Source organism: Myotis lucifugus, unplaced genomic scaffold, assembly GCF_000147115.1.
Source record: "Myotis lucifugus unplaced genomic scaffold, Myoluc2.0 scaffold_147, whole genome shotgun sequence".
In the NCBI taxonomy this organism is placed as follows: domain Eukaryota; kingdom Metazoa; phylum Chordata; class Mammalia; order Chiroptera; family Vespertilionidae; genus Myotis; species Myotis lucifugus.
The window spans coordinates 72,040-97,355 of NW_005871195.1; the positions used below are offsets into that span (position 1 = coordinate 72,040).

The 25,316-nt window shown below is 46.9% G+C and overlaps 1 protein-coding gene across 1 annotated transcript in view; it reads right to left on the reverse strand.

Moving 5' to 3' along the window:
* Window positions 1–25,310, reverse strand: part of FAM184B (family with sequence similarity 184 member B) — a 65,966-nt gene extending 40,656 nt beyond the window's left edge. Inside the window, 2 exon segments of the mRNA XM_023759093.1 lie at window positions 15,049–15,398; window positions 25,125–25,310. Of these exon segments, the coding sequence (XP_023614861.1) occupies window positions 15,049–15,398; window positions 25,125–25,271 (497 nt within the window). The 5' untranslated portion in view covers window positions 25,272–25,310.
* Window positions 25,311–25,316: the final 6 nt, after the last annotated feature.

Here is a 25,316-nt window from a genome sequence, read left to right on the forward strand (position 1 = left end):
CGCCTGCGGAGCTCCGCCTGGTGGGCTTCCCGCAGTGCCTACAGGTCAGCCCTCTTCTCGTCCGGGCGGCTGTTCCGGGCGTCGATCACCTGCGGGAAGAGCCGCAGAGCCAGTCAGCGTGTGCGCTCGCGGGCGAGGGGACCAGAGGAATCCTAGACGCAGGCGGGACCCCTAGAGTAGTACCTGGGAAGGTGTGTGTGGAAGTGATTTATTAGAAATCGTGCCCAGCCCTAGCTCAGTGGACAGAGCGTCCGGCTGTGGACGGAAGGGTCCCAGGTTTGATTCCGGTCAAGGGCACATGCCAGGGTTGCAGGCTTGATCCACAGTAGGGGGGTGCAGGAGGCAGCCAATCACAATCGATTCTCTCTCATCACTGATGTTTCTATCTCTTTCTCCCTCTCCCTTCCTCTCCGAATATAAAAGAAATTGTGTCCAGGAGAAACCAGTAAGGGAGCAGGGAAGTGGGACAGGGTGGAAGCAAGAAGGGGGTGATAATACAGAAAGGGTGTCCACGGCAGTATTCCCTAGGGACTTCCGCAGTGCTGTGGGGATCAGCGGGGGGTTCAAAGCTCCAATTTGTTCAGAAAGAACACTTTGAGGTGCAAAAAACACAGAACATAGAATTCAGCTATACATAGAAAGGATTCTACCCCAGATCAAGGGGGAATGCACCTCATACACCATAGTAGGTACTCATACACAGTAGAAACTCATACATAGTAGGTACTCATACACAGTTGGAACTCATACATTGTAGAAACTCATACATAGTAGGTACTCATACATAGTTGGAACTCATACATTGTAGAAACTCATACATAGTAGGTACTCATTTCCCAGAAGGTACTCATACACAGTAGGTACTCATACATACTAGGCACTCATACACAGTCAGTACTCAGATACCGTAGGTACTTATACACAATAGGTATGCATACACTACAGTAGGTACTCATACACAGAAGGTACTCATACACAGTAGGTAAGCCTGCCACATGAACATCAAACTCAGGTGTTTATAAAAAATCCTATTGTTTATTAAAAATCTCCACTTGGGTACCTAACGTGCATCTCAAATTTAATCATGGATTTTTCCTTCAAAACCTGCTCTTCCTACAATATTCTCCATCTCACTTCATGGCAACTCACTTCTTCCAGTTGCTTAGCTCAAATTTTAGAGTGGACCAATAAGCACGTGAAAAGATGCTCAGCATCACTCATCCTTAGAACTACAGTGAGATAGCACTTCACGTCTATTTGGATATTTATTGTAAAAATATAATAAGATAAGCCTTGATGAGGATGTAGAGAGATTAGAACCCTGTGCAGTGCTGGTGGGAATGTGCAATGGTGCAGCTGCTGCGGAAGTGATATGATGATTCCTCATAAAATTAACCACAGGATTACCAATAATCCAGCACTTCCACTTCTGGAATTTCAGTTCCAAAACAACTGAAAGAAGGGACTAGAATAGATATCTGTACACACATGTTCACAGCATGATTCACACTAGCCAATAGGTGGGAACAACTCAAGTGTCCATCAACAGATGAATGGATAAACAAAATGTGATATAGACACACAATAGAATATTATTCAGCCTTTAAGAGAAAGAAATTCTGACACATGCAAACTTGAAGACATTATACAAGTGAAATAAACCAGTTACAAACGGACAAATATCATATGATTCCACTTATATGTCCCTACAGCGATACAATTCACAGAAACAGAAAGGAGGATGGTGGTTGCCAGGGCGTGCAGGGAGGAGGGAATGGGGAGTTCATGTTTAATGGGTACAGTTTCCCTTTAAAGATGAAAAAGTTCTAGAGATGGTGGTAATTGCATAACAATATGAATGTAACTAACGCCACAGAACTGTATGCTTAAAAATGGTACATTTTATGTAATTTATATTTTAGCGCAATAAAAAAATTATCTAAAAATGTATTGAAGTCACCCTGTCTCTCACACCTGACATCCACTCCATCAGCCAATCCCAACTCTCTCCACTTCTCACCGTTCCACACTCCCCTCAATCTGGGCCATGAGCACCTCTCACCTGGACCACAATGGCCTCTTTTTTTAAAAAAAATATTTTTTTATTGTTTTTATTGATTTTTTCCAGAGAGGAAGAGAGAGGAATAGAGAGTTAGAAACATTGATGAGAGAGAAACATCGATCAGCTGCCCCCTGCACACCCCCTACTGGGGATGTGCCTGCAACCAAGGCACATGCCCTTGACCGGAATCGAACCTGGGACCCTTGAGTCCGCAGGCCGACGCTCTATCCACTGAGCCAAACCAGTCAGAGCCACAATGGCCTCTTCATCCTGTTTCTATCTTGCCACCTAGAGTCTGCTAAAGTCAGTCACCTGTGTCCCATCACTGCTCAAACCCTCCTGATGGCTGCCCAGTGCACTCAGGAACAGCCAGAGCTCTGGGCTGGGGAGTGGAAACGCCCGGGAAGTGCAAAGGTCATGTAGTTGCTGTCCCTTCCTTTATGGAAATGGTTCGGAACCCGGCCCACACGAAGCTGGGCTCCTGCAAGCAAATGGGCTTGGAATGGATTTCTAGATGGAGTCCAAGACGCTAATTAAAATCTCACATCACCCATCAGAGAGCTGTTGCTAGGCGCCTGGCTGCACGAGGCATCGAGCAGTGAGGCATTAGCTTCTGAGTAATTGAAGCCCAACTGTCTCCCAAACCAATTTCGATGGAGATGTAGCTGAAAGGTGAGGGCTGTCTCTCCACAAGGCTCTTAATTAGAGCCCCTCCTCTTACCAGCCGAGGCGAACACTCACACAGACACAGGCCAGCCTGCCTTGCAGTGAGTTGCAGCAGCAGCAGCAGATGCGGGACCTGGAAAGGGACCGGCTTGTCTTTCTGATCTCGAACGACTTGTTTGCAGCTTTTGGGGAGACAAAGACTAGCGACAGCTCCCTCGGTTCACCAATCTGATCAATAGATATGCATATGTGTTAGTGATGCTTCTTCTGTGAATAAAACCAGTACAGAGGAATCTTAATGCCTCTCACAGAAAATATTTTAACAGGGAAGTAATCCAGGTGGGAGCCACAAAATCCAGGAAGGCCGGCCGGCCTATGTCTGAGTGAGTGTTCGCCTGGGCTAGTAAGAGCCTTGTGGTTGAACATCAACCTATGAACCCAGAGGTCACGGTTCGATTCCAGGTCAGGACACATGCTGGGGTTACCAGCTCGATCCTCAGTTGCGGGAGGGGGGGTCATGCAAGAATTCTCGCTCATCATTGATGTTTCTATTTCTCTCTCTCTGAAATCAATTTTAAAAAAATTGCGTGAACTCAAAAGCAGAAATAGCCACTCCTCAAGTTTACCAGGCTGGCCTCCGTGTTCCAGTCCCACCAGACAGACAAACAATAATTGGTTTTGCCCCAACAGTTGGCCACTAAGTTCCTTTATTATTATTATTATGCTTGAAATTTGTGCACGGGTCTCGGCCCTTGCAGCCCCGGCTTTGTCCGGAAGGTTGTTCGGCTGTCCGGTCTAATGAGCATATTATGCTTTTATTATTATAGATTATTATTATTATGCCAGTTAATATCCCTCATCATTTATTTTGGGATGTGCTAGGCCCAGGAGAACAAATGACGACGGAGCTCAGGACTTCCAGCTCCTTCTATGGGCAGTCAGTGCAGGCAGGTCCTGCGGGTGGACGGGGGTGGGGGGTGGGGATGGGGTGGGGGCGAGTGCACTGGGCAGAGCAAGGAAGAGCTCTGGTCAGACCTGGGCCGAGGTGTGCGGGGGAGCGAAGGATGCCACGGGAGAGCTGGGAGAAATACTGATTTAAGCCTCAGAGAGCAGATCTCAGCATACTAGTGTAGTTATTTTTAGGTGGTCGAATTAGAGGGGATTTTAATTGTTAAAATTTTTATTTTGCTGTTTTGCATTTTCTAATTTCCTACAAAATATATATTACTTGGTAAATTAAGATGATCAAAGGAAAGGGAAATTATAAAATATTTTTAAAACCCCAAAATGATATGAACAATTTAACCATGAGACTTTTTTTTTATTTTTTTCTGTATTGATTAAGGTATTACATATGGGTCCTTATCCCCCCATTGCCCCCCCCCACTCATGCCCTCACCCCCCTGGTGTCTGTGTCATTGGTTTGGCTTATATGCATGCATACACGTCCTTTGGTTGATCTCTCCCCCTCACACCCACCCTCCCCTACCTCCCTCTGAGGTTTGACGGTCTGATCAATGCTTCTCTGTCTCTATGAGACTTTTCTATATTTGTTATTGTATTTGTTAAAAAGGGAAACTTATTCGCATGAATGGTAACTTTGAAGGCTTCTTCCTTAGATGCCTGTCATTGGCATTCTTTTAATAATCAAAGAGCAAATGTAAGGATGACAGCTATAAAAAATAAACCATTCTCAGCTCAACGTTTCATTTTCCCGCATTGCTCCTGATCTCAGTTCAGGTGCTCTGGCCCCAGAGAGAGTGCTGAACTTGCAAAGCCACGGCACAGCGAATGCCACGCTCAGTCAACCTGCAGATGACGTCACAAGCAGCACAAATGCAAAAGCAGCAGGTGTCTTTAGGACACATACCCATGCAGGGTACCGAACTCCTCGTGTGTCAGATGCACAGAGAATCCCAGAGCGCGGAATTCAGGATGAGTTCAGAGCGCTGTATAAGGATGACTATTCTTACAGTTTCCAAAATGTGGGATACTCAGCAGCCACTTTTAAAAGGGTATAAATAGCCATAGATGGTTTGGCTCAGTGGACAGAGCGTAGGCCTGCAGACCAAAGGGTCCTGGGTTCGATTCTGGTCAAGGGCATGTACCTTGATTGCAGGCTCCTCCCCAGCCCGGGCCCTGGTCAGGGCTCGTGCAGGAGGCAACCAATCAATGTGTTTCTCTCACATCGATGTTTCTGTCTTTCCCTATCTCTCCCACTCTCCCTAAAATCAATGGAAAAATATCCTCGGGTGAGGATTAACAAAAAAAAATAAATAAATAAAAGGACATAAATAGACGATGATGGTGGTGCTGACAGTGAGGATGATCCTGATAATACTGACAATGGCAACTAACTCTTCCTCGGAGTTTACAAGATGCCAGGTGCTAGGCTCACAGCTTAATACACCCTCTCTCATCTGATTCTCACAATAATCCCATAGCAGGTAAGTCTCATCGTTGTCCAGTTTTACAGATTGGCAAACCAAGGCATGGAGTGGTTGGGTAATGTGACGGAGGTTATGGGGCTGGTTAGCAACCAAACCAGGACTCGTTTCCATTCTCACTCTGGAGCCTGTGTTCTTAACCACTGTGTAAACCAGTGGTTCCCAAACTTATTTGGCCTACCGCCCCCTTTCCAGAAAAAATATTACTCAGCGCCCCCTGGAAATTAATTTTTTTAAAATTTTAATAGCAATTAAACAGAAAGATATATGTATTAAAACATTGAAGTTTGAAATTATGAAACTATTTATTGAACTCAGAATAGAAAGGTAATACAAAAAAAGTTAAAACAAATGCACCTGTGGCCATCACCGCCCCCCTGGATCGCTGCAGCGCCCACCAGGGGGCGGTAGCGCCCACTTTGGGAATCACTGGTGTAAACCATCGAAGGAAAACAGGAGTGCCAATTAAGTACTAAAAGTAAATCCTAATGTTGTGATTGGTAGGATATAGGCTAAGCTGATACAAAAGACTCCCCCAAATACAGAGGGTTAAGTAAGGTGGAATTTATTCCTCTCTTTCTCATAATAGTCCCACACCTGGTGCTGGTCAGATGTGGGTGGGAGGCTCCGGTCGCTGATCACTCAGCTCTGCCACCTTCACCCTTCATCAGTCCTCAACCTGCAGCTTCTGTTATCTGGGCCCAAGGCCACTGTTGTGTTTGTTGACTTTCCCACCAATAAGAAAGGGAGATAGAGGGGGTCCAAGGTAAGCAGCTTGTGCTTCGGCTGGGGATGGACTGGTGCGTACATCACCCTTCTCACCTCCCATTGACCTGCACTTAATTCCATAGCTGCAAGGGAGGCTGGAAGATGCAGTCTCTGACTGGGCTGCCATATGACCAGTGAAAGCATAGTTGTTTCTATTACTAAAAAGAAAAAGGGAGACAGGCTCTTTCCCCCATTCCAGTGCCTTAGAAAGTTAAAGCTAGATCTTGCCGTTCACCCAATCTACACCAGCTGTGTTACGTGTAAATGACGAAGCCGAGGCTCAGAGAGTTTAGGCCAGTGATGGCGAACCTTTTGAGCTCGGCGTGTCAGCATTTTGGAAAACCCTAACTTAACTCTGGTGCCGTGTCACATATAGAAATTTTTTGATATTTGCAACCATAGTAAAACAAAGACTTATATTTTTGATATTTATTTTATATATTTAAATGCCATTTAACAAAGAAAAATCAACCAAAAAAATGAGTTTGCGTGTCACCTCTGACACGCGTGTCATAGGTTCGCCATCACTGGTTTAGGCAATATCCTTCATCTCCTCAGGGCAGAACTGAATCTAGAGCGTGTCCCCTGATTTCTAGTCCAATGTTCTTTTATTCTAAATTGAGTCTTCAGATTAAGTTGAAAAGGTTACCATCACATTTCTAACTTATGCCAGTAAAACGCAATGACCTTTAAAAAATGATACATGACTGTGACATTGCTCAGACATTGAGCTGAGTTTCAAAAGGAGTCAAGAAATGTTAAAAAGAAAGGTGAATATATTCACAGAATTTTAAGATTGTAAGCACGATATCACCAAGACCATATCTTCCTCATTTCATAAATAAGGCAACTTTGGCCTCAGGAGCCTACTGATTTCTACATGGTCACACAGCTTCTGTGAAAGAGCCACAGTTGGGCCTTTATCTCTTCATTTTTAGCATTCCCTCCACTGAACCTCAAAGTCCCTCAAGAGAAGGATAAAGGGCCTCAGAACACCCTACAATTGGAGCCCCTAAGACTCCCAGGAAATCCCACTTCTATCTCCTTGGGCGTTAGCTACAGAATCTTTTGTCCTTTGAACTGGCTCATATTCAGAAACCAGCTAGTTTCAACTCAAGGAGATTCTTCCCTTCATCAAGTACCATGCTAGGGGCAGAGAGATGCGGAGATACAAAAGCCCTGGTCCTTTCCCCGGGAGCTTACAATTTAGTGGCAAATACATAAAAACCACCATGAAGAGGTGTAAAATAACATAGTGGCTGGATGTAGCGTGGTGGCTACTTTATTTATTTCCCCAGAAAACACTAATCCATACACCATCAGTGATGGACTCTCTGTCCACAGAGGTGAGTAGGTATTCTTGGCTGGGCTGCTGATAGAACCCCAACCAAAGTGATTGACACCTGATGGGTATATGATCCAAGCCAGGCCAAGCAGAGTCCTCCCTGGGACTTTATTCAGTTTAGAGAGAATCTCTCTAGCTGATTGGGTCTGAAGATTGAAAGGATGTGAATTCAGAGTGACCTGTCATCTTCTTTTCTATAACATGCTAAAAGCCAATTAATAGGAAAGAATGAATGACTCTGCTATACAGACCAATGCAGAGAGATGAGTGGGAGAAAGAGTTAAAGATATCCACTTTCTGTCCGTGGGTTCATTCTTCGCTTCCGGCAGACAAAGAATCCGGGTTCCAGTCCAAAAATTCGGTATAGCCCTAGCTGGTTTGGCTCAGTGGATGGAGCGTCGGCCTGGGGACTGAAGGGTCCCAGGTTCGATATTGGTCAAGGGCATGTGCCTTGGTTGTGGGCGCGTCCCCAGGAGGGGGTGTGCAGGAAGCAGCTGAACGATGTTTCTCTCTCATCGATGTTTCTGACTCTCTATCCCTCTCCCTTCCTCTCTGTAAAAAAATCAATAAAATATATTTAAAAAAAAAAATTCGGTATCATCACCATCATCACATCCTCATTATCACCACCACCACCATCCTCCTCCTCCTCCTCATCAGAATTAACATTTGTAGTGTTTGCTCTATGCCAGGAATGGTAATGGCTCACAGCATTGCCTGGGGGGCTCCCCACTGCCCACTGGATAACAGGGTGCTCCTTAGCCCCACATTCAAGGCTCCACATAAGCCAGCATCAGATCCTGCCACCATCCTGTCAGACCCCACGTGATGGCGACATTGGGTTACACGCTGATGCCTAAACAAACCGCACACGTTCAGACCCTCCCACTTCTGCTCACACTTCTCCCTCTGTCTGCCCCCCATGCCATTCTCTCCCTGGTGAAATCCTCTTCCAGTTCCTGATCCAATGTCACCTGCTTTCCAAAAGCTTCTCCCCGAGGGGTTTATTCATTGACTGAGTCCCTCAGCGCACAGCTGGGCACCATGAGTTATCCCTCCTAACCAGAGGACAGGGACAGAGATGAGCATTCTCTTACTGGTATTACTTTCTTTTCTCAAAGAGGTTGGGGGTAAATTTAGACGCTCTTCTCTGCTCCCCCATGTCCATTCCTCTTGTGGCACCAGATCCTGTTCTGTGGCAGAGACGGTTCATGCTGGAAAGGCAGTCTCAGGCATGCAGTCTTTCCATCCCTGTTCCACACGTAAGAAAGGGCCTTGGGCCGGGAACAGCTCCTTACCTAAAGACCAAGGGCCCACATAGCCTGGGCAGGGTTTCTCACCTGTGTAAACAGATCTTTCCCGGTTTAGGTTTAGGATCAATGGATGATCCTTAGTTCTGCTGAAGCTGTGTGTCCATGGCCCTCAGGCGTGCTCCCAGCTGTCAGTATTCCCGACTCCAGGAGGGAGGGAGGGATTGTCCCGGCTGCACAATGGCCATGCTGGCTGCTGGAGCATTCCCTGGACTGGAGACCCACACACACTGTTGGAGCTGATCTTTCTCACTAAAGCATTGGCTGTTCGATGCAGTGCTTGACTGAGCTGTGTTTTCCTTGGCAACTCCAACAAGAGGACTTCGTGGGCAGAAGTGTTTGGACTTCTGTGCCTGGTCGCCGGCAGAGTGAGGATCTTTGCTTTTGTCCACAGACTGGGAGTCCTCCTTGGCACTGGTAACCAGTGAACGGCGTTCTGCTCCACAAGCTGCCTCTCCCTAGAATCTCAACTTTTAGTTGATACGTATCCTGCTAATAGACTCCATTTTCTAGAGTCTCTGGCAGCTGGTTGTGGCCACATAGCTGGGTTCTACTTAAGAAAATCTTAGCAAGAGTATTCTGTTGGGCCCTAATCGGTTTGGCTTAGTGGATAGAGCGTCGGCCTGCAGACTGAAAGGTCCCAGGTTCGATTCTGGACAAGGGCATGGACCTTGGTTGCGGGCACATCCCCAGTAGGGGGTGTGCAGGAGGCAGCTGATCGATGTTTCTTTCTCATCAATGTTTCTAACTCTCTATCCCTCTCCCTTCCTCTCTGTAAAAAATCAATTAAAACAATTTTTTTTTTAAAAAAAGAGTATTCTGTGGGCCTCCAGGAGGCCTCCTTGAGTGGGAGGGGTGGTGTACCCTTCCCTCCGCCCCTTTGTCCCAGCAGAGTGGAGAGTGGGCGCCATGGCCGGAGCTCCAGCAGTTCTCTTGGACCATGAGGTGACCTTGAGGAGGAAGCCTTGTAGCTGGCACAGCAGAGCAGAGAGATAGAAAAGCAGGAATCCTCCACCACACCCGGAACTGGACACCTCTTTTCCGTGAGAGAGGAACGCACTTTCATTTGTTTGGGTTTTTCTGTTGTACGGAGCTGAGCCTGACGTGAAATAATAAAAAGTCCATGTTTTGTCTTGCTCACTTTTGTAGCTCCTGTACCTTGCACGGTGTTTGGCACAAACAGAGGTGCTCGTGAGAAATGTCTGATCAGTCGTAAACAAATTGGGTATGCGTTTAATGGCCCACACCACAAAGACAACAGGAAATGGATATTATGCCTGCGTATATACAGCATATGTAGGTATTTCTAGTTCAGGGGACATTTAGGGGGTATTTTCCACTGTGGCTCTTCGGACCCAGCTGGGCTGTTGTTCACACTCTTCACTTCTTGAGATAACACACGCCTTGCTTTCCCGGGAGCCCTGCTGCCAGGCGGGCCTCAGTCAGGTCACACCAGACAGACAGGAGGAGTGGCGGCAGGAAGCTGCCTGGGGGAGGTGAGGGAGTGGTTTCAGGATGATCCTTATTTAATTGTTACAAAAGATTACTGTCACCAGGAGACAACCTCCAGGCCCCCGGCGCTTTGTAACACCGAACCTCGAGGGGACCTACGTTTTATATCATGTGTTTCTTTTCCAACACAGCGGGCCCCACTGTTGACTCCGCATGCACAGCCGGCTGTGAAACCACGCTGCCCCTGCCCTGCAGTTTTGCAGCTAGTGAGGACCAACAGCCAACTGATGGTTTTTCTTAAAAAATATATACTCACCACCAATTTCTTTTAAGGAGAAATTGCTTGTAGGCAGTGAAATACAGTGGGGCCTTGACTTACGAGTTTAATTCATTCCGTGACGGAGCTCGTAACTCAAATTACTCCTATGTCAAATCAAAAGTGAACGAGTGAGACACGTGATGCTGGGCTGATGTTGTGGTGTTCACTGTGATGTTCGCTGCGCCAACTAGCAGTGGGGTATCTGAAGCTGGCTCGTAACCTGAATTTTAGCTCGCAACTCAAAGCAAAAAATCGGCCAAGAGACGGCTCATATCTCGAAAAACTCGTTAGTCGGGACACTCATTAAGTCAAGGCCCCACTGTATATCTCTCCGTATGCACGCATTCCCCTTTCATTCAATCATCTATACTAATAAAAGAGAAACATGGTAATTGGCGTACGACCGCTACCCTTTTCATTGGCTAATCAGTGAGTATATGCAAATTAACTGTCAGCCAAGATGGCGCAGGAAGCCAGGCCGGGATCAGCGGAGCCGAGAGGCCTCCCGCCTTGGGATCGGAGCCAAGAGGCCTCCCGCCTCGGGATCAGTGGAGCCTGATGGAAGCCCTGTGTGTTTATGCACCCTGAACATAATTAAAGCATAGTGATTAATCACAAAAACAATATGTAATTATATATGTGTTTTCCGATGGTCTTAGGCGACCCCTGTGAAAGGGTTGTTCGACCCCCAAAGGGGTCGAGACCCACAGGTTGAGAACCGCTGCTCTAGAGTCTGCCCTGGAGTTGAAGAACCAGCTAAGCAAGCTCCTGCTAGACCTGAAGACCATAGCTTCTGCCAACCAAGTACCTGGATGAACAGAAGAATGAAATAAACTACCTGCAACGCCAGCATGTATGTCATAAGGAATTAGAACAGCAGGCCTGGGAGGAGGAAGCCCCATTGGAAAAGCCTGCGGAAGTGCTAGGTGAATAGACCCCACACCTGAAGGCAGCAAAGCAAGTCTTCCCCTTGTAGTAGGTCCCAAATCAGCCACTTAAGAATCTCAATCGTCTCCATTGGACAGAAGACTGCCTTCCTTTGTTGGTGTGTGCACAAATACTTTTTTTCCCGCATTTAAAAACATGTACTTTTGGATTCTTCCATCATAGTCAGCAGCAGATGGCATTGGGAACAGATTCATACCCAAGAAAGCAGATGAGGTTGTGGACATTCTGTTTGTTATTCTGTCTCCCACAACTACCCCAACAACTCTCTTCCTTCCCTTTAAAAAAATTTTTTTTGATTGATTTCAGAGAGAAAGGGAGAGAGAGAGAGAGAGAGAGAGAGAGAGAGAGAGAGAGAGAAACATACCTCAATGATGAGAGAGAATCATTGATTGGCTGCCTCCTGCACACCCCACACTGGAGATTGAGCCCACAACCTGGGCTTGTGCCCTGACCAGAAATCGAACCGTGACCTCCTGGTTCATAGGTCGATGCTCAACCCCTGACCCATGCCGGCCGGGCCTTCCTTCTTCCTTCTTAACAGGACCCCAGTTATGTTTAAGCAGCTGCTCCCCGGCACAGTCTGGGAGACTCCGGGTAAGCTGACCCCAGGCCCAGCTCCACTCCAGCAATGGGTGTCCATGGGCTTTGGCCATTTGATACAGAGCAAACACAACTCTAGACTCAGCTCTAATCTCCTCCCTTATGTTTACTGAGGCTGTCGCCGGACAACTTGATAGGCTTCCTCAGGACAAACGGGCCCTGCTCCAGGGCCGGGGACAGGAATAGCAAGTCTGGACGGCCGCACTCTGGCAGCCCGAGGAGGAAAGCGTTGCGAGATGAATGGCCGCAGTGTCGCTGGCTCTTCCCGCTGTATTAATCTCTCCTTTAGACGAAAGCTGACCCATTTTCCCAGCCCACGGCTCTAATGGACTTTTAATTCAGAGGCCATCCTTCCCGCATAAAGACCTGCATTGTATTTAACGATAAGCCTTTTAATGGAATTTGCTATTTCTGGGTCTCTGGGAAAATGCCATTAACGAGCTTGCAAGAGCGAGGGGTGGCAGATGTTTGAGGGGCGTGCTTCTCAAGGGCGGACTACCCTGGCAGGAAAATGAACAAAACCCAGAAGCAGGTTCTTTTTCACTCCTTGGAACTGGTTTGGCTTCACTGCCACTGTGATGTGGACAAATTTTCCAAGACAAACTGATCTCCCCACGGCAGGTCTCCTCACCTCCCACTGCAGTTTCTTAACAGGCACGGGCCCACTGCAGGTCTGTAGGGGGACCGATGTTAGCCTGCTCAGGTTGCCCGGGGTCTTGGCTTAGCTGTGCACTCTGCTGATGATTTCGCTTGGACTGGGATACCCGAGGCATCTGTGGATGACAGCCCAGTAGAAGCATGCATGGAGGACGCTGTGGGGAGGGGGTGTAGCATGAAGAGAGCTACATACTCTGCACCACACTCTATCTTTTCAATATATTTTTATTGATTTCAGAGAGGAAGGGAGGGAGAGACAGAAACATCAATGATGAGAATCATTGATCGGCTGCCTCCTGCACGCCCCACACTGGGGATCAAGCCTGCAACCTGGGCATGAGCCCTGAGTGGGAATCGAACCGTGACCTCCTGGTTCACAGGTCTATGCTCAACCACTGAGCCACGCCGGCCTTACTCTTTCTTTTATTGCTTGGAGCAATACAGCTCTGCCCCCAAACCCAGCAGGACAGAAGCTTCCTGGTTAACCAGTGGTGCCCTCCGTCACAAAGTACTTCATTGCTCATCTCGTTACTCCACAAGGTCCTTCCAAGCGGCACCTCTATCTGGGAATGGCTCGTGGAACCACATGGAGTACTTCTCTTAAGGTGGGTTCTGCAATTTTGGCTTCATCCCTGGGCATTTGGTGTGATGTACTGGCACCCAGCAATTCGTTAGCATCCTTATAGATGCAACTTTGCTGGCCCATCCAGCATTTAATATGTCTCCTTAATGGCACCCCCTTGTGGCCTGGCACTAATGGAGGTGCTAAGATATATAAATAAGGTACAAGGTGAGGTCCTTGTCCTCAAGGATTTAACAGTTCAAATTAATCCAGCTCATATTATTGAATGTTAATGGGAACAGGGTGCTATGTGAGAAGCTCTTAAAAGTTCAGAAACAAGGAAGGCAAAATAGAATCCGGATTATCTTTTTGTTGTTGTTAATTCTCACCCAAGGATATGTTTCTATTGATTTATTATTAAGTTTTATTTAAAAAAATTTATTGAATTCAGAGAGGAAAGGAGAGGGAGAGAGAGATAGAAACATCAATGATGAAAGAATCATCGATTGGCTGCCTCTTGCACGCTCCCTACTGGGGATCAAGCCCATAAACCGGGCATGTGCCCTTGACTGGAATCGAACCTGAGACCCTTCAGTCTGCAGGCCGACGCTCTATCCACTGAGCCAAACCAGCTAGGGCTCTATTGACTTTTTAAAAAAGAGATTTCTTATTGAATTTTTAGAAAGAGAGGAAAGGAGAGGGACAGAGAGAGAGAGAGAGAGAGAGAGAGAGAGAGAGAGAAACATCAATGTGAGAGAGAAACACTGCTCAGTTGCCTCCCATACCCACCCTGGCTGGGGATTGAACTTGCAACCTGGGTATGTGCCCTGACTGGGAATTGAACCCACTGAGAACTTTCAGCAAGGACTGATGGTCCAACCAACTGAGCCACAAGGCCCAGGGCAAGCCCCAATTTGGCTTGTTCAGACTGGAGTCCGCAGCATCACCTGCACTTGTTTAGAATGCAAATTCTCAGGCCCCACCCTTGACTGACTAAATGACAAATGCTGCAGGTGGACCTAGCCATTTGTGTTTAATAACATTTGAGCAGAATGGGCCTACAGAACTTCTAGAAAAGTAGAGGAAATACGACAAACACACAGTCTCTCGGCTACCAGATGGGGTGATGGACCAGGACCTATCACAGACACCATGCGAGAGCCAGGGGCCTGTGACAATGGTTTTCGGTTAAAGTCACAGTCACCAGTGGAGTTTTGAAAATGCATAGTTGCCTCAGCTCCACCCAAAGGTTTGAATTCACTGGTTTTAATCCCTGTTAAAACTGTTCCCGAGGTGACTGACAGCTATCAGAGGAGAGCACCCCAGTAGGGGTCTGAGAAGGAAGAAGCCCTTCGTTAAGGTCTAGAGCAGCGGCTCTCAACCTGTGGGTCGCGACCCCTTTGGGGGTCGAATGACCCATTCACAGGGGTTGCCTAAGACCGTCAGAAAACACATATATAATTACATATTGTTTTTGTGATTAATCATTATGCTTTATGTTCAATTTGTAACAATGAAAATATATCCTGCATATCAGATATTTACATTAGGATTCCTAACAGTAGCAAAATTACAGTTATGAAGTAGCAACGAAAATAATTTTATGGTTGGGGGTCACCACAACATGAGGAACTGTATTAAAGGGTCGTGGCATTAGGAAGGTTGAGAACCACTGCTCTAAAGGATGTTGTGATCGAAAGTCAGCGCATTTGATTCCTGTGGATGTCATAACAATTCACCACAAATGCATGGTTTAAAGCAACAGAACTTTACTCTCTCACAGTCCCGGAGGTCGGAAGTTCAAAGTCAGGTGACTGCAAGGCCTGAGGCTGTGGGGGTCAGGGGGAGCACCTGTTCCTCGCCTCTTCCAGCTTCTGGTGGCTCCAGGTTCCGTGGCTTGTGGCCGCATCACTCCAATGTCTCTGCTTTGGTCTTCACACAGCCGTGGCCTCTTCTGTGTCTTCTCTTCTGTCCCAAATCGTGGCCTCTTCTGTGTCTTCTCTTCTGTCCCAAATCGCCCTCTGCCCTCCTCGTAGAAGTAGAAGCACAACCAGATAACACAAGCAATGTCATCCACACACGTAACTCAATCATCTCTGCAAAGACCCTTTTCCGAAGACGGCAGCACTCACAGGTTCCGGGGATTCGATAACTTTGCGGGGGGGGCGGTTGGTGGTCTCCCACAGTGACGATCAAGAGAAGACAGCATCTGCCAAGTGCACAGTCAGCACGAAGCAGGAAAAGGCAGAGCAGTCTCCTGGGCTTTGAAATTTTAAGAAAACAAGAGCAAGGAGTGAAAGTGTTATGGTAGCTGTTCAGGATTCGCCGGCAGGGCCACATCTTTTCAGGAAGATCTGACACCCGTCCTGCCTCAGAAGACGGGGCACAACACTATTTCTGACGATGATGTCAAAGATCCGCGGCAGGTCTTTCTGCTTGGTGTGCTGAAGGCTGCACAGCTAAGAAGAAGGCTTCCTCGTGACACAGGGACAAGACGGGGTAATGGCTGGTGTGCTGTTGGCACCCCTGGACCCTGAGCTGGGAGAGAGCTGCCGTTTCGCTGATGCCTTGAGCAACCTGGGAGCACTTCCCAGCTACATCCTCCTGCCCGGAGGCTCAGAATACAGCAGTAGCTTCAAACAGGTCCATTACACAGTCATAATGGGAACTGACAGCCTGAGCCCGGGATTATGTCACCGCGGTTTGAAAATAATTACCCCATTGTCTCCTCAACAATGAGAGTTCCTCCCATGAAACTGTGCCAGTGTTTGGATTGTAGGAGAAAAGCTTGTAGTAAATGCCTTTTAAGACGGCAGGCTTTGCAGTTCACAGCTCAGGACCTCAGTTCATCTTGTCTGTGAGGCTGTTTTCAACTGATTGCTAAACGCTCCTCTCTCCAGGTCTCTCCCCTCCAATCTCCCTGATATTCTTTCTCAAGAGTCTATCTGTAACAAAGGTGAGCGCTGTGCACGGAAACTTATCTGAAGGAAATAATCTAGCAAGTGTGCAGGGATGCCGCCTCAAGAATGCCCATCACCATCCTATATAATAAAAGCATAGTGTGCAAATTGTCCCCTCGACCAGGAGTTCCTCCGTGAGTTTAACCAGGGGGCAGGGCCGGCCTGGGGAAAGGAGGGAGGCCCCGCCGGCAGCCAGCAGTCCTTAGGGACCATACCAGTGCACGAATTTTGTGCACTGGGCCTCTAGTGCTGATTATAATAATGGGAAACTGGAATCAATCAAAATGCCCACCAGTAACTGTCCCTGCCTATCTCAGGGAACCTTCCTTGATCCCTCAGATTGTTCAGTGTGTTCATATTTCTCGCTTGGCAGCACATCAATATGGCAATTCACTTTAAAAAAAAAAAATTCTCACTCGAGGATATTTTTTTCCATTGATTTTCAGATAGAGTGGAAGGGAGGAAGAAGGTGGAAAGAGAAGGAGAGAGAGAGAGCGAGAGCGAGAGAGAGAGGGAAAGAAAAACATCCATGTGAGAGAGGCACATTGATTTTTGGCTCTCTCATGTGCTGCAACCAGGCCAGGGATTGAACCCACAACCAAGGTATGTGCCCTAGACCAGAATCAACCCTGAAACCCTTTGGTCCTTGGGCCTATGCTCTAACCACTAAGCAATCGGCCAGGACAGTAATTCACTTTTTGTATTAAAACAGTAGAAGCTCTAGTAACCAATCTCCATTTAACCAACATGTGAATAACTTAATACCCTTCTTCCTTCCACTGGAAAACTACCACACGTCTGCTCACATTAATGATTCCCTGTTAATGCCAGTGGTATTGTTATTGTAATTATGTAATGCAACACCGTACTAGATCAATTATATATGAATGTCAAAGTAAGGTGCTGTTCCTATGGAAACTGGGGTGAATGCTTTGGAAAGACTCAGTCAAGGTGATACTAAAGAAAAAAACATAGTACCAAGTTAGGTGTGATAGAGAAGGGAAAGTTTTAAAGGTTTGGAAGGATTCAGAACTCAGGTTTGAATTACATATGACTTTCACATGTAACAAAATATTCTTCTTCTTTTTGATATTTTTTTTCAAACATTTAAAATTGTAAAAACTGTTCTTGATTCACAGCCATACAAAAACGGGCAGTGGGCTGGATTTGCCATCTGGGCTGTAGTTTGCTGACCCTGCTTTACATTAAGAATATATATATATATATAATGTTTTGTAAGCGTTAGGTTTTTCTTTTATGATTGAATAATTTTAATTATTCAAAATGTTCAAATGACATTTAAACAAGAAGGCTGCTATTTTGTTTGGTCATATCCTTTCTATTTCTCTCGCTTGTAAGATCCATGATAAGGGTTTTTACCTGGCACATAATAGGTGCTCCAGAAATGTTTCCTAAATGAATGAAGTGAAATTATTCAATAGTCACACAATGGAGTACTAACACAACCATTAAAAACTAGGTTAGAGCCCTAGCCAGTTTGGCTCAGTGGATAGAGCGTCGGCCTGGGGACTGAAGGATCCCAGGTTTGATTCCAGTCAAGGGCATGTACCTTGGTTGCAGGCACATCCCCAGTGGGGGTGTGCAGGAGGCAGCTGATCGATGCTTCTCTCTCATCGATGTTTCTAACTCTCTATCCCTCTCCTTTCCTCTCTGTAAAAAAATCAATAAAATATATTTAAAAAAAAAAACTAGGTCAGAGAGTTCAAGATTCATTGTGAAGAGAGAAAAAAAAACAGGTCACACAATAACATTGCATAATACAAGCCTATTTAAGAAAGCTCTACATCTATATATGTATAGGAAACAGGATAGTAGAATATATCAAATTGTTATTAGTTATAGAACTATAGTTATAATAGGTTGGAGGGTGCTTTAGAATCTCTTCCTTTTCCCTTACCCGTATATTTGATTTTTCTTAGATAGGTATTTTCTGTGTATAACTGGTCACTGTTGTTTTTATTTTTCCTTATAACGCTAGTGTCCTGGAGGAATTTGCATCTGACCGAATGGAAGCACCAGTTTGGTCAAGCCCTGCGTGTGGTCAGGGGCTGGGTGACCAAGTCCGATGTTGGCCTGGGAGGGGATGGGGGAAGCCACCCGCTTGTCACACGGGTCCTTTGCCAGTGCGCTCAGAAAACCAGGAACTCCTGAGCCCTGGCCTGAGAAAGGGGCTCCCCACTCTCCCACAAGATGACCGTGTGCAGCCACGGTTAAAGTTTGGCGTTTTATCCGAGGAGAACAGGAGGTCCCAGAAGCGTTTTGTTCATTGGCCTCTCAGTGACCTGGGTAGCAGCCTCTAACCAGGCCCTGTGTTAGGCACTGGAGGTTCAGGAGAGAACAAAGCAGACAGAAACCCCTCCCCTCATGGAACTTCCTCTCGGGGGAGGAGAAAGCAATAACCAGATAGCGGGGCAAAGGGAACAGCAGGGGCACCGAGGGACCCTCAGAGGGCAGGGGCCCTGTCTGAAGAGACGTGAGCCAGGCCCAGTCGGCAGAGCCAGGATCCGGCAGAAGAAACCAGGAGGACGAGGTCCAAGCAGCACGAGCCAGCCACACGCAGACCTGAAGGAAGATGATGCCAAGAAGCGGATAGCAGCCACCTCGAGGGACCATGACAGAGGATTCATTCCAGGTGGACAACGGCAGTCCAGGCGACATGGGGGCCATGGTCGTTTTAAACAGGAAAACGAGATGCTCTGATTTATAGTGTAAAAGATCGTTCTTGTCCCTGTGCGAGAGGGCAAGGGTGGACCACGAGGCTGCCAGGCCACGGCAGGGGCCAAGGGGGCCTGGACTAGGATGGCTGTACAAATGGGAGAGGGAAGGTGGGCTGGTGTAGTAAACCACCTGACTTGTTTCAGAGCTGGATTTAAACAGGAGAAAGACAAGACTCAGCTTGTTTATTTCATTTTAATTTTATCTACATAATTTTTATATCTGTACCATACAGTTTGCCCATTTACTGTGTACAAGTCAACGGGTTTCAGTTTACTCAGAGTTGTATAGCCATCACTGCAACTGACTTTAGAATCTTCTCATTACCCCCCAAAACCCCTGCATCCCCTAACCACTCTCCCCACCGTACTTTCTACCACAGTTATGTACCCATTCAACGGATAGACATTTAGTTTATTTCCATTTTGGGGGCTATTACGGATAATGTTGCTGTGGAAACTGTGTAGCAGTTTTTGTGCAGGTGTATGTTTTAATTCCTCTTGGGTGTGTACCTAGGCATGGAGTTGTTGGTTTCTATGACAACTCTCTGTTTTACTGCTTGAGGAACGGCCGCACTGTTTTCTAAAGCAGCTATGCAACATGGCACATTCCCACCGGCAGTGTCTGAAGGTTGGAGTCAGTTTTGTTGTTGTTGTTGTTTTAAGGTTTTATTGATTTCAGAGAGAAGAAGGGAGAGGGAGAGATAGAAAGTTCGATGAGAAATACTCATCAGCTGCCTCCTGCACGCCTCCTTCTGGGATGGAGCCCACAACCCGGGCATGTGCCTTGACCAGGAATTGAACCTGGCGACCTCCGGGTGCATGGGATGACGCTCCCACCAACTGAGCCACGCCAGCCAGCTGGAGTCAGTGTTAAGATCACACTGGCTGCTGTGTGGAGAACGGACTGGAGGAAGGCCGTGTGGGAGTGGGGGGAATGCAGAGACCGGAATGGCTACGCAAAAGTGGTGGCATTTCAGTAGGGTTCAGAGATACCCAACTTAAGGTGTTCTTCATGCTGTTTATGGCAAAAATATTTTTGCGAGATAGCCATCTTTGCATCATGAATCACATTGTTAAATTAAAAGATTCCAACGGAGAGGACTTGTTAAAACAGATCTGCAGTTTCCAAATCTAGAATCCTAAGGCAAACTGGTACAGAACAGCTTCCCCATCTCCCCAGACAAGCTCCTGCAAGCAGCTCAGGGTGTCTGGGTGCAATAAAACCTCCACACCTCCAAGCCAGGAAACCACGGGCGCAAATGGCACCGGCTGCTGAGGACTCCAGCGGCGGCGGGGAGGGCTGGCCTCGCTCTAGGCTGCTGGTTTTGACAACTGGGCAGCTTTCTGTCCCTCGTAAGTTCTTCCAGGTCAGGGAGCAAAGGCACACACACCAACATCCGCCACGCTCACCATGTGCCGGCCCTGGGTGAAGTGCCCCACTTACACTCCTGAAGTCGGCGAAGCCTCACAGCAAGTCACCAAGGAAGAAAGAATAATTGTTCCCAATTACAAGGCGAGCAAAGTTGGTCCCTTTGGACTGGAAGGTCATAAAGGCCTCTCTGAAGAGATGGCATCTTAGCGGATACCGGCATGTGAGGACCAGGAGGAAGAGCATTTCAAGGTCAACCCCAAATTGTCCATTAGCTTTCCAGGCATCTTCACTCTTATTCACAGGTAATTTTTAAAAAATGTATCTTTATTGATTTCAGAGAGGAAAGGAGAGGGAGAGAGAGATAGAAACATCAATGATGAGAGAGAATCATTGATCGGCTGCCTCCTGCACGCCCCACACTGGTGGTCGAGCCTGCAACCCAGTAATGTGCCCTTGACCGGAATCAAACCTGGGACCCTTCAGTTTGCAGGCCCACGCTCTATCCACTGAGCCAAACCAGCTAGGGCCACAGTTAATTTTAAATCTATATGTTTAGAACAAATAAGAGTAAGAAGTATCCCTCTAGAAATACGTCAAGTTTAAATTCATTTAAGAGATAAATGCCCAGCCAGAGTGGCTCAGTGGTTGAGCGTCATCCTGTGCCAGTTCGACTCCAGGTCAGGGCACATACCTAGGTTGTGGTTTTGATCCCCAGTTGGGGCAGGTACGAAAGGCAAGAGATGGATGCTTCTCTCTCACACCGATGTTTCTCTCTTTCTCCCTCTCTCCCTTCCTCTCTAAGCATGTGCCGGGTGAGGATTTAAAAAAAAAAAAAAAAAAAGGTAACTTTGAGTAGAGAGTACAGATCTTTTTCCTTACTATTTCTAATTTTATACTCAGTGCCTGTTCTCCATAACAATATCCTTACCCCTTCTCTACCACCTCCTTACCCAACCCTTCCCACCCCCCACCCCCTCTAATACCATTGTTTCTGCTTATTATGCGTCTTAGTTGACTTTGGTGAGGTTCTGGGACATGGCAGACACAGCTCCCTTGATCTGGTTGTGCTGGAAACAACGGCTTTGACCTCCAGATCTCCCCCTGAAAACAAAAGTATCTACGGATACAGGAGCCCCCCTTATCCATGGGGGTTATGTTCCAAGACCTCCTGTGAATGCCTGAGACTGCGACAATACCAAACCCTATACATACTATGTTTCTTCCTACGCATGCATGCCTGTGATGAAGTTTAACTTATAAATTAGGCACAGTAAGAGATCAACAACAGTAACATAATGAAGTAGGACAACTGTAATCACCGACTGTAATAAAAGTTGTGGGAATGGCTCTGGGGTCAGCATTAAGTGAAATCAGGGTGACCTGAACATCAGCAGTGGCAGGTCAGGCGACCTCAGAGCTTAGACAGCTCCTAAGTGGCTAGCGGGTGGGGATGGATCGGGAACCTCCTGTTGTCCTAAATGACTCCTCTGTGCCCACTTTACAGCTTAAAGCTTCAGTTGTTCTGAAACTGTGGTTCTTACGCTGCGTTAACGTTAAGAGCTCTTTAGGGGCTTTGGAAAAACAGGAATGCCTGCCACCACTCTCCCCTCTCCCTCTGAGATGGGGCCTGGGCCTTACATGCTTTTGTTTTTTTTTTGAAATATTTTAAAACATGGGGGGGGGCGGTCAGGTGAGGGGAGGATGCCAGAAAAAAAATAGTACAATGAAAATCCACATACCCTTCACCCAGATTCATTTTTTTTAAACATATGGTTCCATTTGTTTTATCATTTGTTCTCCTTCTATATTTTATTTTCTCTATTTTGTTTATAAAATGCTTGAGAGTAAGACATCATATGCACCTCCTTAAAAGACATTTTCAACGTGCATTTCTTCACAATAAAGACATTTTCTGCCCTACCCAGTTTGACTCACTGGATAGAGCATTGGCCTGCAGACTAAAGGGTCCCGGGTTCGATTCCAGTCAAGGGCACCTCAGTTGCAGGCTCCTCCAAGGTCTGGGCCCTGGTCAGGACAAGTGAAGGAGGCAACCAATCGTGTTTCTCTCACATTGAAATTTCTCTCTGTCTTTCCCTCTCCCTTCCACTCTCTCTAAAAATCAATGGAAAAATATCCTTGGGTGAGGATTAAAAAAAAAAAAAAGACTTTATCTTACATAGCCACAGTGTAGTTGTCAATGGGGGGAAGTTTAACATTGACACAAACACTTGTACTTTCTCTCTTTCATCATATTCCAATTTCTCAGTTGCCCCGGTAGCATTTTTCCATCTAGCACAGAATCCAGTCTAGGATCAGGCATTAAGTGTGGTTGCCGTCTCACTCGTGTGCTTTCAAAAGCTCTCCAGGTGGATTTAAAATGTGTCCTGGTATTTATTTACTTGCATGTGGTAAACATGTATTAGCTGTTTACCACGTGCAAAGTATCATGAATAAATTAAGGAGGTTTTTATTTTAAGGGCTATACTATATACCAGCGATTTTCAACCTTTTTCACCTATCAGAGATACAAGTAAAATAAAACTTATAGAAAGTTTAAATATGAAGAGATGACAAATACGAGATAAGTAATCAGTAACCAAAAGAAAGGTGGTGTTTCAATAACAATACCAAAAATGTCTAATCTAAACAATTAGCATGAAAATGGTAAAAAGAGGCACAACAGAGTAAGAATCAACTGTGGTTTCCAACGCAGAACATACTTTGAGACATGCTGCCTCCTACGTGCTAGGGACCATGCCTGCTTTCTTCACTGCCATATCTTCAGTGCTTGGCACATAGTAGGTGTGCCATACATATTAATGAGTGAGCATTCTATTCAAATGCTCTGTTTCTGTGTTTGTCATACCACAGGGGTAGGGGCCCTGTCTTACTCAGTTTTATGCCATCAGTACTCAGCACATAGTACGCATTCCCTAAATTCGCACTAAATTCAAGGTTTGCCTCTCCCACAAAACCTCTCTGAACTGCTCTTACCCATAATGACTTTGTTTCTACTTCTATAGAACTGATCATTTGAAACACCCAATTTAGCAACTGATTATACAGTAGTGTCTTTTAGTTTTTTTATTGCCTAAAGCTTTACATATGTCTCCTTTTCCCCCTGATGGACCCCTCTCCCGTGTCTTTTAGTTTTTGATCCAACCTTGTTTCTCCAAAAATATTTTAGAGAGGATGACTTACACTGTTGTTTTTGTTTTTTAAGATTATTTATTTATTTTTTAAAAATACATTTGTATTGATTTCAGAGAAGGGAGAGGGGGAGAGAGAGAGATGGAAACATCGTTGCCAGAGTGGAACATGGATCTGCCGCCTCCAGCACACGCCTCAGTGGGGATCCAGCCCGCATGTGCCCCTGACTGGGAAAGGAACCGGTATCCTTTCAGGGCACAGGAAGATGCCCAACCAACCAAGCCATGATGGCCAGGGAGCCTTATACTGTTTACAGTACCTGGAATCAAGAATATCAATACTGCCCTAGCTGGTTTGGCTCAGTGGATAGAGCATTGGCCTGTGGACTGAAGGGTCCCGGGTTTGATTCCGGTCAAGGGCACATGCCCGGGTTGCAGGCTCGGTCCCCAGTGTGGGGCATGCAGGAGGCAGCCGATCAATGATTCTCTATCATTGTTTCTATCCCTCTCCCTCTCCCTTCCTCTCTGAAATCAATAAGAATATATTTTTAAGACAGAATATTAATACTTTTGGGCGTTGATATCACTTCTTGATGAATGTAGATTAGGTCAGTGGTGCCAGCAGCGCCTGCCATGGCCTCCAAGGACTATCTCCACCCCCCTTTTCCATCCTTGACTAAAGAGATCACTATTTAGAGACAGGCACATGTGTAAGAGCGTGGAGAAGTTAACAAGGGAGGGGGGGGAGGGGTTGGGGAGAGAAGGCAGCTACTGTCCAATTCCTGGTCTCTCCCCCTCCTGGCAATACGAGAAGGAAAATGCCTGCAATCCTACAAAAAAGTGGGTGTGGGAAGTGGGAGGGAAACAGGGAAGAGGGCAGACCCTGGACCTGGCGTTTGTTATGCGATCAAGAGGAAACCCCAGGGAAACAACTCAATCCAGGCTGTGGGGGCCTTGGGTAGAAGGCAGAGAGGGATGTTGCTCATCTACCCACAAGGCACAGCAGGGGGACCCACCACAAGGAGCCCCAGGGGTTACTAAAGGGCAGAGTGGTATCTCCTTGCTGGTCTTCAAGGCACCACAGTCCGTGGAGGTCAACCAGGGCCCTGGGCTGAGGAGAGGAGATGGGTTGGCTGACCTCCCAAGGTCCTTTGTAATCCCACAATTAAATGGTGAATCCTGCACTTACTTATTTATGCTCCCACACACGTCCGCACCCAGTTTGATAGTAAGTCCCCTGGGCTGCCTTCCAGCTTTAGTTACGGTGCCACGCAAGCTACTGGCACTCAACAAACGACTCAAATATTTGTTGTAAGAAAAAAAAAATGAATCAAGTGTTTAAATAGAGCGCACATGACCTCCCCGACTGTAAAGTACAGCGATGAATAAAATCACAACATTCCAGGCACGATCACTTGAGCAGAGCGGGCAAAGGGAACACACACACACACACACACACACACACACACACACACACCAGCACTGACTCAACTGGATCCGCATCCCCACCTTGGGAGCAGACCACCTGCTCAGCGCACAGGCTGTGGGAGTTTCCTTGTCAAGGAACCTCTCTGGCAGCTGCTTTAGGTTGGTGCCTCCAGAAGGTCAAGTCACCAAGATTTAGGACCGCTTCCCTTCCAGGGTGGCCTCCGAGACAAAGTTTCCACCTGGCTTAGGCCTGGTCCTCCCCTGGGCGGCGCCCGCACTCCCTCCGGACCAGGGGAACCCCCTAGAGCGGCCACCCAGCCTGCTGGCAGGCTTCACCTTACCTTGGTGAGCTGCGCTATCTTCTTGCACATTTTCACGTGCATCTCGGGGTCGCAGTCCATTCTCCAGCAGGCGCCCCCGTGGGCATCAGCTTTGGAGCCCGCGCCAGTCCCGGGTGCATGAATTTTGCTGTTGACCGCAGAAGCCATCGCTGAAACGCGTCCAGCGCTCCCGGCCCCCGCTCGTGTGCTCGC